Below are 18,180 nucleotides of genomic sequence, written 5' to 3'. Positions count from 1 at the left end.
TTGCCATTTTGTATAGTTTTAGAAAAGATGTAAGAAATGATGGTGCAGAAAAAAGACTAGCAATTAACCCTATAACAGTGATGCAATGGCGGCGTCCACTGATGCCTACAGTCTACAATAAACAAAGTCATGTACCTGCTACAAGTGCTACCCAACCTCTAGCTGGACAAGTCCACTTAAGTGGAATAATGCCTATAGGCGTCAAAAGACAGAAAATTGTATGAGGTCAATTTTTATTTCACATTGCCATAACACTAACAGTAATAATGCACCATGGATATAGTGGGCAATCTTGTTCCTTTCTGCTTTTCTAGCTTCTGAAGGACTCTCACAAGGCAGTAGATGTTGGGGTGGGCTCGCTGAACAGTCTTGTTAAGGTAGGCATACCAACCTTCAAGGTGGTTGTTGTTTCGAGGACCAAAGTTGGTGTGGTGATTCCAAATACCAGCACGGAACATGGCATAGTCGTCGACCCAAGTATTCACCATGTAGTCCTTGAATGACGTGATCTGGGGCGTATCAGGGGCATCCTCCATTGCGTCGAGCCACGATTGTTGAACCATGTTGACTGGTAGCAGTGGTAGTGCAGCAGCACGTCTGACATGGTCGTGGATGTCCGGATTGTCTCTGTACTGATTGACCATCTCCAAATGTTGAACCTTCTTCCACACTGCCTGCGTATAGTGGAAGAAGCACCCCCTGATGTCTGTACCAGGCAACTCCTCCTCGACATCTCGCATCACAGCAACTTCAAAGTCAGTCTGTATTACTTGTGGCTGTAGGGGAGCTCCTGTGATCTGCAGCACTGTCTCCTTAAGCTTCTGAAGGAGTCTGACATATGTGGATCTCTGGCGATTGGGCAGCAAACAAAAGATCAGCTGTGTCATCTTCGATCCAACTAACCCATGCACTATGTACAACTGATCCCACAGGGCTGGAGCAGAATAAAATGTTCCATCCATATATTAAAGTGCCCAACTGCTGAACAAGGTGAAGGCGGTCTTCGGTGGCAAAGCAAATAATCTTCTCATCATCACTATCGTTGACGCACATAAAGGGTCTGCCGTCCAAGGTCTCCTGCCAGGTACGCAGGAACTGAACTTGTGCCAGTGACTGCGGGTGGGCTGGAATAGTCTTCCTACGCTGCTTGTAGAGACCATTCTATTTGTATAGAAGGATGGAAATACTGCAGCTGCATCTTCTTCCAGTGTAGCAACCTCTTCCTCAAAGATGGCCTGGATTGGTGTTGTCTCAGCTTGGACTCTCTCTCTAAGAACACTTAAAGTATGGAAAGTCGTCATATCTTCTGCTGGGTGGTTGTGAGGGTCTGCGGTTTCTGACAAAGTCTCCAACTGTGGTACACTTTCCTGTGCATCCAGTGGTTACGCATTTCCAGTGTACACAGGTCTGTCTTCTGTTATTCAGGCGGTACCGATATCAATCAAGGACGACCTGCTGTCCACCTTTCTGGGATGTCACAAACACAACACGCCGAGGATTAGCTATGTCGAATGAACAAATATGGGCAAACACTGTCATTTTATACTTCTACAAATGCATGAAGTTTCTAAAGAGTATTTATCCTCTACTCAGTTAGTTCGGTTAATCCTCTGCTAAAATCACAACTACGGGGAGCATGGAGTTCAACTCGTGTTAAGATCACAACTAGGAAGGACAATGTAGATCATTTCAACAATAACTTGACATAATCCAGTTAATTATATTTATGTTGAGAAATGCAAATCTCCAGCTGAAATGAAAGAGCATTAGTGGACGCCGCCTATCTAACTTAAGATCGCTTCTCAAACCTCGCCCGACTAGAACAAGATATTAAGACAGGACAACTAAATAAACAATATACCACAGGCATCTTCTTAGACCTCTCTAAAGCTTTCGACATGGTATGGGCTAGCACGATGGGCTAATACAAAAACTTAAAAAAATAGGACTCAAAGGTCAGATAATAAACTACATCCAGGACTTCCTAAACAATCGTAAAATAACCGTGGGTATAGACCAAACTCTATCGGACCAATGTCCCATAGAAAATGGCACTCCACAGGGCAGTATCCTCAGCCCCACCCTCTTCAATATAATGATAAACGATCTATTCGAGGGCCTATCCCCTAAAGTAAACACATCAAAATTCGCGGATGATGGTGCCATCTGCATCCGCACTAAAAGCATGAACATGGTCCAAAATTTACTCCAAAAATCTCTTAATAAAATACAACAATGGGCTGACAAATGGGACTTCTCCCTTAACTCAGAAAAAACAACAGGAATAGTATTCAAACATAAAAACATGAAACCCGCCTCCCCAATCCTCCAGCTAAACAATCAAACAATCAAATTTCAAAAACAAACCAAATTCTAAGGACTTATTTTCGATGAACATCTCACCTGGGATGCTCACATCCAAAACCTAACAACTAAATGCAGTAAAGACCTAAACACCCTAAGATGCCTAACTGGCTCTAACTGGGGAGCCTCCAAAGATACCCTCCTCTCTCTCTACATATCACTAATTAGATCAAAACTAGACTACGGCTGCGCCATATACAACACCCTAAACAACTCTCTATCTAAAAAACTTGACTCAATACAATATCAGGCTCTCAAACTAATTACACGCACCCAACATGGCACCGACTTACCGACTCCCTAAGTGGACTGCAAGCCCTCCAAAACAAAAATACCAAAAACCGACCTAAATTAATAAGTCAAACAAGCAAAAAATCACAACAAAATGGCATAACATATATCTAAACTCAAATAGCCAAATCAAAAAAGTGCTCAGCAAACCACTAACCAAACCAAAAATTCTCCATCCATCCAAAAAATCGACAGAGTAATCACTAAACTCCAAACAGGACACACCAACCTAAATAACCACCTAAAAAAAATTAAAAAACACACTACAGGTAACTGCCCACACTGCAAACAACCAGAAACCCCAGAACACCCACTCATCCACTGCACACACTACCTAACACATCGAATCGCATTACAAACCACCCTCAATCTAAACAAGGCTCTCACTCTAGAAGCAATACTAAACCCACAAAATAAACTAGAAAACTTCAAGGCCTTAGGCGTATTCTTAATAAAAACGGAACTAATAAAACGCATCTAAAAACACAATAACCTACCAAATCAAAATCACATAAACAAACAAACATCCACCATACCCAGCTCACTTAGTTCTCCTCCCCAACCCCATCGGCATCTATTCCAAATCTCAAAATTCCCAAATTCTATATAAGCAACCCCTAAACCCCCCTCTTGGGTTGCACAGACCACTTTCGCCCCTTTCGGAAACACATTAAATGGCCTGGCCGGGCCCGTGTGCGAAATACGCATCAGTCGGAAAGCGCCCGTTAAATCTCCAAAGTAAGTAAGTAAGTAAGGATATATTGAGGATTTTTAGCCCTTTTCTTCCCCGGTGTGTAATTCTGATGGAAAGAAGTCACTCATGCATTCTATGTAAAAGAAGATCAGACTTGGTTAGAATCCGTGTTTATCTGTAACAACTTACAACTGGTGACATTTCAGTGAACTTGGCAAGAGGTGGTGAATTTTGATATTCATATTATTATAACCAGTCAAATTGTACATAAATTTGTGTTTTAATCATAAATATTAAAAGGGACTGTTCCCTACACCCGTCCATATCTTAATTAATAAACATTATTTATTGTATGGATTATATAAAGATTTTATCTAAGTATATGTTTTACATTTTGCGTGCATGAAAGATGGGATTAAGGGAGAAAGGAAATATTTTCCTAAAAGTTTCCAATAACTAATGGAGGAAATTGGAAATGGCTGAACCTGTAGAAAGCATGAAATCCGTGACAGATGTGACAGATCTCAAAGGGTGACATTCAACAGGCCTATTACCTTGTGATCACGTTCGCGTTTTTCTTAACAGTTTAGAAAAAGAAATTGGAAAATGAGAGAAGAAGTTGATATGCTTATTGTTGATATGCATGCGTTCAGATTAATGAAAACATATACTATATCAACTATAATATGCTTCCGTGTGTGAATGCATGTAATATTTGCATATTGGCTCCCCAGTTCTCACAATACTTCATGTTAAAGCAAAATATTGTGTGTTTTTTAACCTAATCTCTCATGTCAGAGACTGATTTCAAACCGCATGTCTAGTTGTTACACAGCCAGTGTCCTAACTCTCGTGTATCTACGTTGATGTTTCGCCCTCGCAATCTAACGTTATAACATTTCAGGGCATAGACATCATCTATACACAACATATGCGTTCTGGACATGTTATCTTTCGGTTCCATGGCCTGCACTGTCGACTTTATTAGCCTTCGAATATTACATCTAGTTCACACAAACAGGACCGTTAGGAGCCTATATAAGGAATGTAGCAGTCAGGGGATCTTTCAGTTTGCTGACTTACTGTTGGTAATGTCCGTTTTCTTTTAGCAAATAAGGGGATAGTTAGTAACACAAAAATACGATATACAACGATTTTTTTCACAACTATCACAAAATCATTCGACACTGACACCGCATCAAACCCCGCGGTCGACTGGATACAGTTATGCGTGCACCGATTATATAATCCCTACCAACAGGGTTGGGTGGTGGTTCGGTCTGTTGTCTAATAAATGCTGGGCGGCGCCTTTGATCTCGCCTCCAACCATGCAGACAGCTGCAGACGGACAGACAGATTGTTTATTTGAGTCTCACCTCACAGAAATAATTACATAAATACATATAAAAGGACATAAAAGTGAGCCACCCGTTAAGGGTTACGAGGGACTTAAAAATATATCACAGTATGTACAGCATAAATATATTGGTGTAAAAGGGGTATGAAAATATACTACCCGTAACTAGCCATATAAAATATTTTTTCTTCGTTGGAGAATTAAAAAGCAGGTTTTGGCTGTAAAATATACATAATATTTAAAAAGTACAATAAGTTTATCCGTATTGCATAACTCTAGAAAGTTGGGATAGCTAAAACTCACCTTTTCGTATAAACTTTCACGCAAATGCATGTAGTAGAAGTAAAAGATGATCAGGATGGCCTGGTAATAATCAAGATTCTTTCATGTTGCATATCAAGGCACCAATTCATCTGTCATTGGGGTTTTATTATGTATGTGTAGCCCAGTGTATCCACAATTAACAAGAATGTTTCATATCTACAAGCCAGGTATTTGTCCACACCAAATATGCTTTTGCTTAATTGCGTTAGTGTGGTTTATCAACACTTGTATAACGCTTATTCACGCTTGGTGTGGCAGATTGAACATTATGATAGCGTCAACAGGGATAATAGAGGTAATAAGACACAACTTTATTTGCTACAGACAGTGGCATATGAAGATCATATATATATATATATATATGTTTAAGTTACTTCTATGATAGGCATTTAGAAGTTGCAGTCCTAAGTAAGGACAAGATTTATGGATGAACAACTTCTTTAAAACAAAATTAGAGCGACGTTTCGGTGTTGATAAACTTGCTTGATAACGGTGTTAGAACCTACACCGAAACGTCGCTTTTGATTGTAATAAAGAAGTTGTTCATCCATAAATCTATTATCCTTTCTTATGTTTAAGTTACATGGGCATCAGGCTAGATTATTTACATCAATACAGTGTAAATATTGCGTTCAACAAAAGAAAACGTTGATAGCTTTTTAACACCCCTTTTTTGTACTATTAAACAAACTGTGGACATTTTCGCTTATTGTAATAACATCTAGGTAACAAATAATAATTATCTATTTCTGAAATCCACGAGCATAATTGTTGTCAAACCTAAAAACATTATCAGGGCGGCCAGTTTTGACTTGACAAGTGCCTTAAAGGGAATTGTCTCTCGCACGGTTATGGGTAATGACGTATTGTATAATATTACTGTGGAATGTTCAAATTAGTTGCTGTCATTTACTCCAACGTCAAGCGTCTCAACAGGACCATAACTTTGGTTATATATCAACTCCCTGTCTCTGTGTCTTAAGTTGTTAATCGGTAATTGCAGTCCAAATTTATCAACTTATTAATCTATTGTTGCAAACGTGACTGATTTGTTTACACAATAAGAAATGTAATTGATCATGAATAAACACCTGTATAAGAAATGTAGAAGCAGCCATGTTACATGTAGTCCCAAAGTATTAAGCTTAATCCATCACTAAAATGCCACCAGTTGGAAGACCAGTTCACAGATAAACAAGGATTCTAACGAAGCTCGAATCTGTGAAAGCTAACATGTGAATAAACTCAGTTCACTGAAATTTAAATAAATAAAGCACTTGCAGTCACCAGTTAACAAGTAATCAGTGAGGTAGTATATAAATACCGGGAACGCCAAACAACTTGATTGTAAATAGACATATGCACCTGTGAATGGCGTAGCCTTGTATATCAAAGTTTCAAATACCGAGTGAAACAAAGACGAGGTGCCTGCACACACTGGAAATGATGTGTGCTGCATGTCCAGCCAAGATCAATATCTCTAATGATCTTAGAGATTCCGAGCCTTGCGCATAACCATTGTCACCACCTGGTTGAGTGGCTTCCTTCCATCAAAGTGAAAGGATTACCCACAGCAAATTTCCTCTAATAATAAACTGTTACCTTTGCTGTCCCCAGCAATTCTCTTATGGTCATTGGGCAAATGTTAACATCACAAACCCTGACAAGATTCTGTGTACATGGTCACACCCGGTGATTGTGAAGATCTCAAATTCTATCAACAGTGAGACAACATGGCTGTTCATATTCATTCATGTTCAAATCTTCTCTAAGAATTAGTGATAAATGTTAGAATCCCACACAAAACTTTCTCTTGTTAATTCTCACAAAATACAAAACAGAAAGTGAGGAGTGGGGAAATGGGACATATCCCATACGTGGAAAAATAAGACGTTAGTAGTGGTGACATCTCTATCACAATTGTACTATCTAAAGGGGATTGCCTAAAAGTCGGGCCGGGCCGGGCCAAGACGGGCCAAAGTGTTATTGGCTAATTACTTAATTATCGGCGATCATATCTACATATTATTGATGCAACATACACACATGACACTACTGAACAATTACCAATCCAAAACGTGCAGCATAATTAAGTAATTCGGAGTAAATCACTTAAAAACTTGAAAGTGGAGCTATGTGTTAGCGTCGCTGATCTAGGTAACATGTAAAAGAGCAATCGTTAAACGAAATAGGATTTGACACGTATCAAATACTTCTAGCTATCGTCATACGAATTTCCATCTGTCGGCATAGCGTTTATATTATAGGAACGTACTATATCTAAGTAAATACCACTTTATAACGTCACTGTTCATCGTATTTAAAGCAGACACGTTGGTTAAAGTAGACCTCTTCTCCCTATACTCTCGACAGTCACACAGTTCGCTCCGACTTGGCCCGGGCTGTCAAAATCAACTTTAAACGCACAGATGTATCTTCAAATGTGATTAAATCTATAGATTAGTGTTATATCTACCTATACACCACTTTATAATGTCACAGATTGCAGTATTTATAGACAACAAGGGGCTCAAAGTGAAGCCCTTTTCCCCTCTACATTCTCAACATAGTCTCTATCAGAAGTGTTTCGCTTGTGTTGGGTCCGACTTGGCCCGGGCGGTCAAAATCAACTTTAAACACACAGATATATCTTCAAATGTGATTAAATCTATAGACCAGTGTTATATCTACCTATACACCAATTTATAATGTCCAGGTGTATCGCATTTAAAGAAATCTGCGCCGTTAAATTGAAGCATTTTTACTGTATTTTCTTGAGAGAATCCAAGTCAGAAATGTTCGGTCCGACCTGGCCCGGGCTGTTAAAATCAACTTAAACCTCACAGATGTATCTTCAAATGTGATTAAATCTATAGACCAGTGTTATATCTACCTATACACCAATTTATAATGTCACAGATCGCAGTATTTATAGAAAACGAGGGGCTCAAAGTGAAGCCCTTTTCCCTCTACATTCTCAACATAGTCTCTATCAGAAGTGTTTGGCTTTTATTGGGTTCGACTTGGCCCGGGCGGTCAAAATCAATTTTAAACGCACAGATGTATCTTCAAATGTGATTAAATCTATAGATTAGTGTTATATCTACCTATACACCAATTTATAATGTCCAGGTGTATCGCATTTAAAGAAATCTGCGCCGTTAAAGTGAAGCATTTTTACTGTATTTTCTTGAGAGAATCCAAGTCAGAAATGTTCGGTCTGACCTGGCCCGGGCTGTTAAAATCAACTTAAACCTCACAGATGTATCATCAAATGGATTCACATCTATAAATTAGTATTATATCTACCTATACACCACTTTATAATGTCACAGATTGCAGTATTTATAGACAACAAGGGGCTCAAAGTGAAGCCCTTTTCCCCTCTACATTCTCAACATAGTCTCTATCAGAAGTGTTTCGCTTGTGTTGGGTCCGACTTGGCCCGGGCGGTCAAAATCAACTTTAAACACACAGATGTATCTTCAAATGTGATTAAATCTATAGATTAGTGTTATATCTACCTATTCACCAATTTATAATGTCCAGGTGTATCGCATTTAAAGAAATCTGCGCCGTTAAAGTGAAGCATTTTTACTGTATTTTCTTGAGAGAATCCAAGTCAGAAATGTTCGGTCCGACCTGGCCCGGGCTGTTAAAATCAACTTAAACCTCACAGATGTATCTTTAAATGTGATTAAATCTATAGACCAGTGTCATATCTACCTATACACCAATTTATAATGTCACAGATCGCAGTATTTATAGAAAACGAGGGGCTCAAAGTGAAGCCCTTTTCCCTCTACATTCTCAACATAGTCTCTATCAGAAGTGTTTGGCTTTTATTGGGTTCGACTTGGCCCGGGCGGTCAAAATCAACTTTAAACGCACAGATGTATCTTCAAATGTGATTAAATCTATAGATTAGTGTTATATCTACATATACACCAATTTATAATGTCCAGGTGTATCGCATTTAAAGAAATCTGCGCCGTTAAAGTGGAGCATTTTTACTGTATTTTCTTGAGAGAATCCAAGTCAGAAATGTTCGGTCCGACCTGGCCCGGGCTGTTAAAATCAACTTAAACCTCACAGATGTATCATCAAATGGATTCACATCTATAGATTAGTATTATATCTACCTATACACCACTTTATAATGTCACAGATTGCAGTATTTATAGACAACAAGGGGCTCAAAGTGAAGCCCTTTTCCCCTCTACATTCTCAACATAGTCTCTATCAGAAGTGTTTGGCTTGTGTTGGGTCCGACTTGGCCCGGGCGGTCAAAATCAATTTTAAACACACAGATGTATCTTCAAATGTGATTAAATCTATATATTAGTGTTATATCTACCTATACACCAATTTATAATGTCCAGGTGTATCGCATTTAAAGAAATCTGCGCCGTTAAAGTGAAGCATTTTTACTGTATTTTCTTTAAAAAATCCAAGTCAGAAATGTTCGGTCCGACCTGGCCTGGGCTGTTAAAATCAACTTAAACCTCACAGATGTATCTTCAAATGTGATTAAATCATGTTCGTGAAAAAGGTTAGCGTATCTTTGCCCACCGGTGGCACCTGTCACAAATGCAAATTGCATTGAACATTTGTCACTGATGCGTCAACTTTGGAAATGCCTCGACTTGTCAGGTATAAAACTTCTTGAAAGCTATATTCATGCCTTGATGTTACAACCTTGATCAAATAATTTCTGAGCACGAGCTGTATGATGGTCTTTGGAATCTTGGTAGAAAGAACATGTTCTGTTGTACATCAAACGTTGTGAAATGGGGACACCAAGGGCTGGTGCTGTAGGAATATTGCTCGAGATAACAGGAAAGTTGACTATTGGAAAAATGTTGAAGTCATTACTCTTGTCATACAGTCTTGTAGAGAATGTTTTGTCCCTCTGAATCTTTATGAAAAGATCTAAATTTGAAACAGATGAAGCAGTCTCGCTGATCTCCTTTATTTCCAGTTCAGGTGGGTAAATCGGTAAAAGGGAAATGGCTATTTGATGGTTTATTGAACGATATCAGATCATCGATATACCTGAACCTTAAGTTTACACTTATTACCTTGTTTTGCCTTTACCAATCCGATCAGAAATTCTGAGCACAATTCGTGCCGTTGAGAATGCCTACTTCTTTCTTAAAGGCATTATTGCCACATTTTGCATAGATGTTATCAATGAGGAAGTCCAGCATTTCACATATTGCTTTCTCTGTAAACTTCAGATGTTATTTGCTTTCATTTTTGACAAATTGACCTGAACTTATGAAGATATATATATATATATATATATATATATATATATATATATATATATATATATATATATATATATATATATATATATGGTCACTACGTTTTGTAACAAAGGCCCCATGGATCAAGGGATGCCGTTGATCCTTAAGTTTGTCTTGTGTGATAGTGGTGTATAAGTTGAAAAATAAAATGTTTTGACAGAATTGAACCTGGTTCTTTTCTGAGATTGTAAAACCTAAATTTAAAAGCATATTCTTTGAGTTTATGAGAATCCACATGGTAATACTTCCACTTGTCTCAATTACATTCTGTATATGTCATGAAGAGCCTTCCGTGATTGTATTAAGGATTATGGTTATGGACGCAGCAATATCTCAATATCTCTCTCTTTGGATTTTAATGGAGCTTTGGAATCCAGTACAAGAGAGGAATAAGATGTGTGTCCTCAGGTTTTAGAGTAAAGTTAAAAGTCGACAGTAGTGATGCATGGTTTTGGCAGATTTCAACCTCAGTTAACCTACTGGCCCTACATGTGGCATTATTTGACATGTCACTTATATCAAGTTATTTGATCAAACAATTAATGTAGTGATGCTTACGTATAATTGTTATGTCACTTGAGACAAGCTCTGTCAAAGGATATTCGTGTGCCACTATGCTGAGTATTGTATCTTGGACTTTATTATTTTGAATCTCATTATATGGAGTACGGAGTTTCGTTGATTTGAAAAGCTGCAGTAGTGAATGACTTGTGGATAAAAACACAAAGGCTGAAAAATTAAGTATATCAAGCGATATTACCCATAATATCAAGATTGTCATTTGCATACTGACATAGAAGTCCGGGACGATACACTATTTTTCGTGGCATATTTCCCATCATTTGTTAGTTGCAGACTGAACAAATGTTGCTATTCTAAGCTGACAATCAATTCAAGAAATGTGCTCTTTTCAGACATTCAGTAGTAAACAGTCGTTTTTGAAAGTAGGTGCACCAGGGTTCTGTTGAAGCCTGGCTCCTTATCTACATGTCACAAGTTGTCGCAGAACACACTATTATCATCCATCATGAGAAGATTATGATCAAAACCACAATCGTTATGCTGCTTTTTGTAATATAACTACCGTATGGCGACGATAGAGAATGAGCTTCACACGTTGTACTTCTGCGAAGCATCGATGCAAGGTCTTTTGCGTGAAGAAGGAACACTTTAACCACACTACTCATGTTCATTATTCCACAGATTTATCAAAAAGGTTTACCGTATCCGAAATGTCAGTGGTATAAGTCAACTGTTTTAAAGATAACGATGCTCCGTTGTGTGGATAGGCTGTGTGTCCCAAGGGTGTAAGATATCACTTTCCTTTATCTTTTGGTTTCCTATATGTGTTGATACTCTTGTTTTTTTTCTAACTGTAAACTTAAGGAATAAAATATAATGAAAAAATGCGAAATGTTATGACTAAAAAATAAACATCATCCTTCTTTGTTGTGAAGTAATATTGTTAAATTGAAACACCTTGCTTCGGGGAACAGACAATATGTGATGACCGAATACAATGGCGTGAAACTGAAATCTTTGTTTTGTAAGGCCTTGGATTTATGTTTTCGATAAATGTCATAAGTTTGCTATTATCATAGAATGATTGGTTTTGCATTCCAAGAAATGTAACTATATATGTAAGAATGTAATGATGGTGACTTGACAATAATGTATGTAAAATCCCATTGATCTTTTTAGCTGAGCAGTAACATTTCCCAGTACATGTTTATCCAGACAATGTTTGCCATGAGAGTTAAATGGGAACAGACAATGGACATTTGTCAGGAGGATGCGAATGGACCATATTTTGTGAGAAGAGCAAATGCCCGTCGTCATTAAAAAGCTTTGCATGCAGCACGGTACATTTCCTAACATGAAATGTCATGATAATTGCAAGCCTCAGACATATTCCTTGGCTTAAAGAGATCCCGTATCTCACCTGGGGATTGAACACGCGGCCACATACATGAGTTCAATAGTCTGGTATCAGCGCAATTCTGGAATCAACATGTCTCATCAGTCTAATATTTACGTTTCAAACAACAGCTCGAATTATGGATATCGTAAGACACGATTTCCAGAGATAGCGAAACAAATTAAGAAATGTAAAACAATGTTGCTAAAAGCGGCTTAAAACCACACTCTCTAACTCACTTATATAGAGAGCGAAAGTGAAGTTTGCTGTCAAAAGACATGCTTTATCATCATTTTATTCAGAACATCGGCTTCCTGCAAATACATCATCAATGAATACTTTTATCTCAGTAATGACTTTCTTTAGAATCCTCCCCGAGATTATCAAAGAAATAAATATTTGTGTAAACATAATTTAATGCTAAAGGATGCTAGTCTACTGGAAAAGAATCAATGCCTCCAGGAGGACGTGTAGACTGCGGGATGCTAATGCCTCTTTGAACACTTGGCTACTGGTGTAATCACCTGTCAGATGGGAAGAAGAGCGATGTTTTTTCCTCATCTATAAATTGTACCTTCACTTGTGGCCGGAAAACCATGCCCTTTGCAGTTGACAGGTGATTTCTCCTACTAAACCTGTAAATAATTAGGTCGTCTTGGAGTTGAAACATGTAAATATACTAACCATATACGATAAGCTGGACAATTATTGACAACTAGAGCTGATGTTAATTTATCAAGCTTTGCAAAAGGCTATGTATTTACAAGATGACGAACACATCATTGTCATAACTGGCATAATTGTTAAAATCTACCTGATTAAAAAAAAACATTTCACGTTATTTATACTAATAATCAAATGTCATCTTTATAACATTCATTTCACATTCTGTAAGTGTGGAGGTAAGAAGGGTGGGTGTATTCATATCAAAGTGTTCGGGATTGACATTGCTGTCCCTGCTAACGGAACTTTTACATTTACGTCACCAGCAGAATCCAGAGAACAGTTTCAGTGTAATATACTGAACCGCAAAAGAAACGTCACCCCAAGTAACATTGCATAAAAAGTTGTCATTTAAATATCTGGGTAATTTTTGTCAAAGTTTCTAAAATTTAACATTACCTTGTCCGGAAAAATGAAATTTAATGATAAAAAACAAAGCAGATGACAATAAAACCGATCGCCCAAACGCATCACGGCAACGGCCACGATGCACGTGAGTTCAGTGCAAATTGAAATGCACATGCGTTCCCCCATTTCTTGCCCTATAAAAATCCAGCCAGATCGGATAACATTCATTCGTTATTGAATTGCTACCACATGCCAAGATTGACAAGAAATCAGCGACACCAAGCCCTTGGCACAAGCTGGACAAACCGCCCGGCAAGTAGCCAATGCATTTCAAGTCCATGTAAGGACCATATACAGGCTCCAGCAACGGTACCAGACCACCAACACTACAGATGAGCGACCACGTAGTGGAAGACCAAGGGTCACCACCCGACGTCAGGATCGTCAGATTGTGCGACAGCATCTTCAAGATTCCCTTGTTACTGCTGCAGAAACTCGACAGACCATGGGGACACACCAGCGACACATTAGTGCGGACACCGTGCGTCGACGATTGACGAGCAGACGCCTCCACTGTCCACAGGCCACACCGAAGATCCATTCTAACACCACGTCATCGCTGGGACCGTCTTCAGTGGGCAACACAGCACCAGCATTGGCGCCACCAGCAGTGGAGAAGAGTCCTCTTCTCAGACCAGAGCCGTTACTGTATCTCAACAGCAGATGGCAGAGAGAGAGAGTCTGGCGACGCCGTGGAGAAAGCTATTCGGATGTTTGTGTTGTTGAGAGAGACTCGTGGGGTGGTTCTGGGAGAGGCAATGGTGTCACAGCAGCTCGGTACATTGATCAAGTCTTGAGACCACATGCCATACCTCATTTGGCACGTCGCCGCAACCAAGAGTTTCAACATGATAACGCCCGTGCCCACACTGCGAGAGCAACAAGAGACTTCCTCCAGCAGAATGGCATCAGAACCATGCAGTGGCCTGCCCTCAGTCCCGATTTAAATCCCATTGAGCACCTGTGGGACGAGATTAAAAAACGGCTGAATGACGTCCGACCAAGGCCGACAACTGCAGCTGAAGTGCGTCAGGCGTTCCTCAGAGCGTGGGCTCAAGTGCCTATGGCCTCCATCAACCGCCTCATCCATTCCATGTATCGACGTTGCACGGCAGTCATCAATGCACATGGCGGACACACAGGGTACTGACTTGTGATGCCATTTTCTCAGAGACAAGTGTTGTGTTTGAACATTTAACACTTTAATTGCAATCTTGATGACCAGTTTTGCCAAGTTTCATCTTTTTAATATGTCTCAAAGTATGTTTACATTGTTTGGACAAATAAGGTTTCTCACTTAACTATCCATGGTGACGTTTCTTTTGCGGTTCAGTATTTATTGCTTAAGCCGATGCAATCCCAGGCTATCAGATAAGAAGGATTAGTGCTATTTTGGTATATCGTGAACACATCTGATAATGGTATGAAACATGCAGCATCACGAAGTTTGGAACTCATGCTAACTTCAGAATTACAGAAAGAGAAAACATGTGCCTACTTGGGCTCATATTGCAGTTTCCCTTCAGGCCTTGAACCAATTACTATTTCGCCGATTGTTTATTTAAAAAATAAATAAACAGAATACGTGTCAACATACAAACTGATCACGGAATGAATAACATTTACGTGTATGAAGTAAAGGATAAATAATCACACCTTTAATACTAACAACATCAATGACCCCAATTGTGTCTTACACGATCACGTGGCACAGTTCGATAGGAGCAATTCACCATGTCAAGAACTCAACATAATTATAATTGTCACTTTCATTCATGGATAACAAGGTCAACGACCCGACCGAGATGTAAAAAATACTCTAACGTGATTATAACATCACTGCGAATCTTGAAGTCACTCGATTGGCTTTTTTAATTGCTCAATCACACGACCTACCAGGATGAATAGGTAGCTCCGATAGCCATAAATCCATTCAGGTTTAGGCTTTCAGTGCAAGTACTAATTCCCCCATTATAAAAAAGATCTAGGCTTACTTAGTCAGTGAAAACTCAGTTTATTACGTTTACCCCATACCTATAACGCCTAAAAGAGAATGTTTTACTCAGCAGACACCATTATGTTGATGGGTTTCAAAGCCACACATAGGCCTTGACAGTTTGCCTTGATAGCTGGCTATGATATGCTTATATGATTACTTGAATGAAGATAAGGAGTTAATTAATGTAAGACAATGGTGTCCGTACAGAATATGTGAATCCATGTCATCGGACAGGGATCGCAAAAATGTTTCAGAGCTGAAAAAACAACCACAAATTGTGACTCGTTGCTGTACGTGCAATTATCTTACCTGAAATAGGGGTCGACATCTTGCTGACATCACCACAAGTTATGTTCCAAATGAAATCTTAATTGATATGGACATGTTAATCATTATGTGTTTACAAAGTGGAATCATAAATTCAGACAATGTCTTTTCAACTGCACTATATGAGAGTTTACATGTAAGTGGGAAGGTGTTCAGTCCACTTGAGTCTGTCACCTTCAAATTCAATGCAACATAACAAGTGACATTCCGCATCATTGGATGGTTTAAACCAATTAGATCATAAAGTACCAGCGGTTTAATATATATCACAGTGATTACTCTTAGGAAGAATCAAATGCATTTATGCAAAATATGTTCCGCTCACATGTACCTTTTATCTTTACAGACATTGTATAATGTCATCAGTTGTAACAGAATATTTCTCGGTTTCAGTTTACATGAGATTTTGGTACTTGATCACTTTCTGTAGCCAAACAGGACATGCTGAGCATTAAATGTATTAATTTTACAAGTGATGTAATATTTGTCCCTAGTCATTCTCGGAAGGCAAAATAAGAACTATGTTAACTGACGGCCATAAAAAAACTTAATTTATTTTTTTAAATCATCCCTGTTTAAAAACATATAGATGCATGAAGTAATTTATTTTGAAAAGACAAAAATCTCAAGGAAATCAGCATTTAGAATGACAGTCATACAGGATCCTAGAATGGCATGGCAGCTGCCCGAATTGGTGAGGTGGGGTGAAATTGGGTTTAACGTAGCGTCCAAGAATTTTGCACTTATATAGCGACGTGTATGCACGTGTGTGTGTGTGGCTGCTTGTACTAGTCCGGACTGATGCCGATTTATATAGTGCTGGTCCACTGAGATACCATGCCGCAGTTTAACATAAATACCCCACTCAGGCACAGTATACTGACTATACAGGGTAACAACAAGTACCATCTTTTAACGTCTTTTGGTATGACGCGGCCGGGGATCGAACCCCAGACCTTCCGCTTTCTGGGCGGACGCTCTACTTCCAGACCATGGAGGCGGTCTATCCGAATTGAGTTGGGGTAGCAAAAACAAGCGTTCAACGTATGAGACAAATGGCACATTAATACACGGCCCACCCCCTTCTACAAGACACGCAAAAACTCTCCGGTGCGCAGAAAATGTCAGTCATCTGATGACATCGCGTGGCGATGCCTCGCCATTCTTCTTGGAGAGCCTGGAACAGCTCTTGTCTGTTGGCTGGAGGATGTAGTGCTGTCGAACAGGACGATCCGTGACATCTCAGATGCGTTCTATGGGCAAAACGTTGTCGGTGTTGGCTGCAAGGACGTTCTGTTCGATTCGGACTGTATGGGGTGTGGCGTTGTCATGCTGACAAAGGACACCACGTGGCATCTGTTGTAGAAATGGCAGGACAATCGGACAACGAATGTCATCCATGTAACGCTGAGTTGTCAAGTTTCCGTTTACGATAACCAGTAGTGTTCTCTCCCCCGGCAAATTCCTCCCCACACCACAATATCCCTCCACCATACGGCACGACCTCCTGAGCGCAACATGCCGACGTTCGTTTTCCCCTTCGGCGGTAAACACGCTGTCTTCTATCAACTCTGATTATAGACAGAACTGGCTTTCATCAGTGAAGACGACCCTCTGCCAGTCACGTCGCTGCCAACGTCGTACAGTCTGGGCCCATCTCAATCTATAATGACGATATTGCGCTGTCAATAATTGTCCTCTGTAAGGTCTGTCAGCCTTCATTCCTTGTGCCCTGGGTCGCCTGGCCATATGCCCTAAGGCATTCGTCGTTGATGACGTCACTGTCAGGAATCGATTCCAGAGATGTAAAGTTCGCATGTACAGGTCTTCATTGGGCGTAGTTACCCTGGATCTGCCTGTTCGTTGCTTGTCTGATGTCTGCCCGGTCTGTCTGTAACGTTGTATCTGATTAGTTACAGCGACACTGGAGCAACAAAAGGTTCTTGCAATGGGTGGCTCTCATCTGCATCATACCCTGGCCCGCTCGTGTTGTTCGGGTGTCAGTCGTTCATTCTGTAGTTGTTTTTATCATTATGAGTGTCTGATATGCCGTATCATGTATATGCCCTTAATGCATTTGCAGCTTCGGCTGCCAAGGAGCACGTGCTTTTCACTTTTTCGCAAAAGGTGCCGTGGACGTGTATCACTTTGTGCACAGAGCATTGATGTGTTTGGACAATGTGTTGAACTTGTGATTTTAAGTTTTTGCAATTGTATTTGTAAGGTGGTAAAACTTCGTTTGGCTCTCCATTAACATGGGATAAATGACTCAGAAAATGAACCGTAGATATACTGTCAAAATATACCTCCGACAAACGTGACAGGATATCGAGTAGAGTATCTGCAATACAGATAAAGCGGCAAGTGCTTAAAAAGGAGACCATCTCCTGTGTATGGCTCTGTTACGTGATTCTTGTGTAAGCCATCGTACCTTTGAGTCATAGTCTCAAAAGGAGGCCTATA

General features: G+C 39.6%; 1 protein-coding gene across 1 annotated transcript; it reads right to left on the bottom strand.

Annotated features, from left to right (window-relative positions):
• Nucleotides 1-254: 254 nt before the first annotated feature.
• LOC125384153 lies at nt 255-887 on the bottom strand. Its single transcript, XM_048402635.1, has one exon. It carries the CDS (start codon nt 885-887, stop codon nt 255-257), a length of 633 nt encoding a protein of 210 aa, XP_048258592.1.
• Nucleotides 888-18,180: the final 17,293 nt, after the last annotated feature.

Source organism: Haliotis rufescens, unplaced genomic scaffold (assembly GCF_023055435.1).
Source record: "Haliotis rufescens isolate VD_foot unplaced genomic scaffold, xgHalRufe1.0.p SCAF_28, whole genome shotgun sequence".
Taxonomy (NCBI): Eukaryota; Metazoa; Mollusca; class Gastropoda; order Lepetellida; family Haliotidae; genus Haliotis; species Haliotis rufescens.
This window is presented reverse-complemented; position numbering and strand designations above follow the sequence as displayed.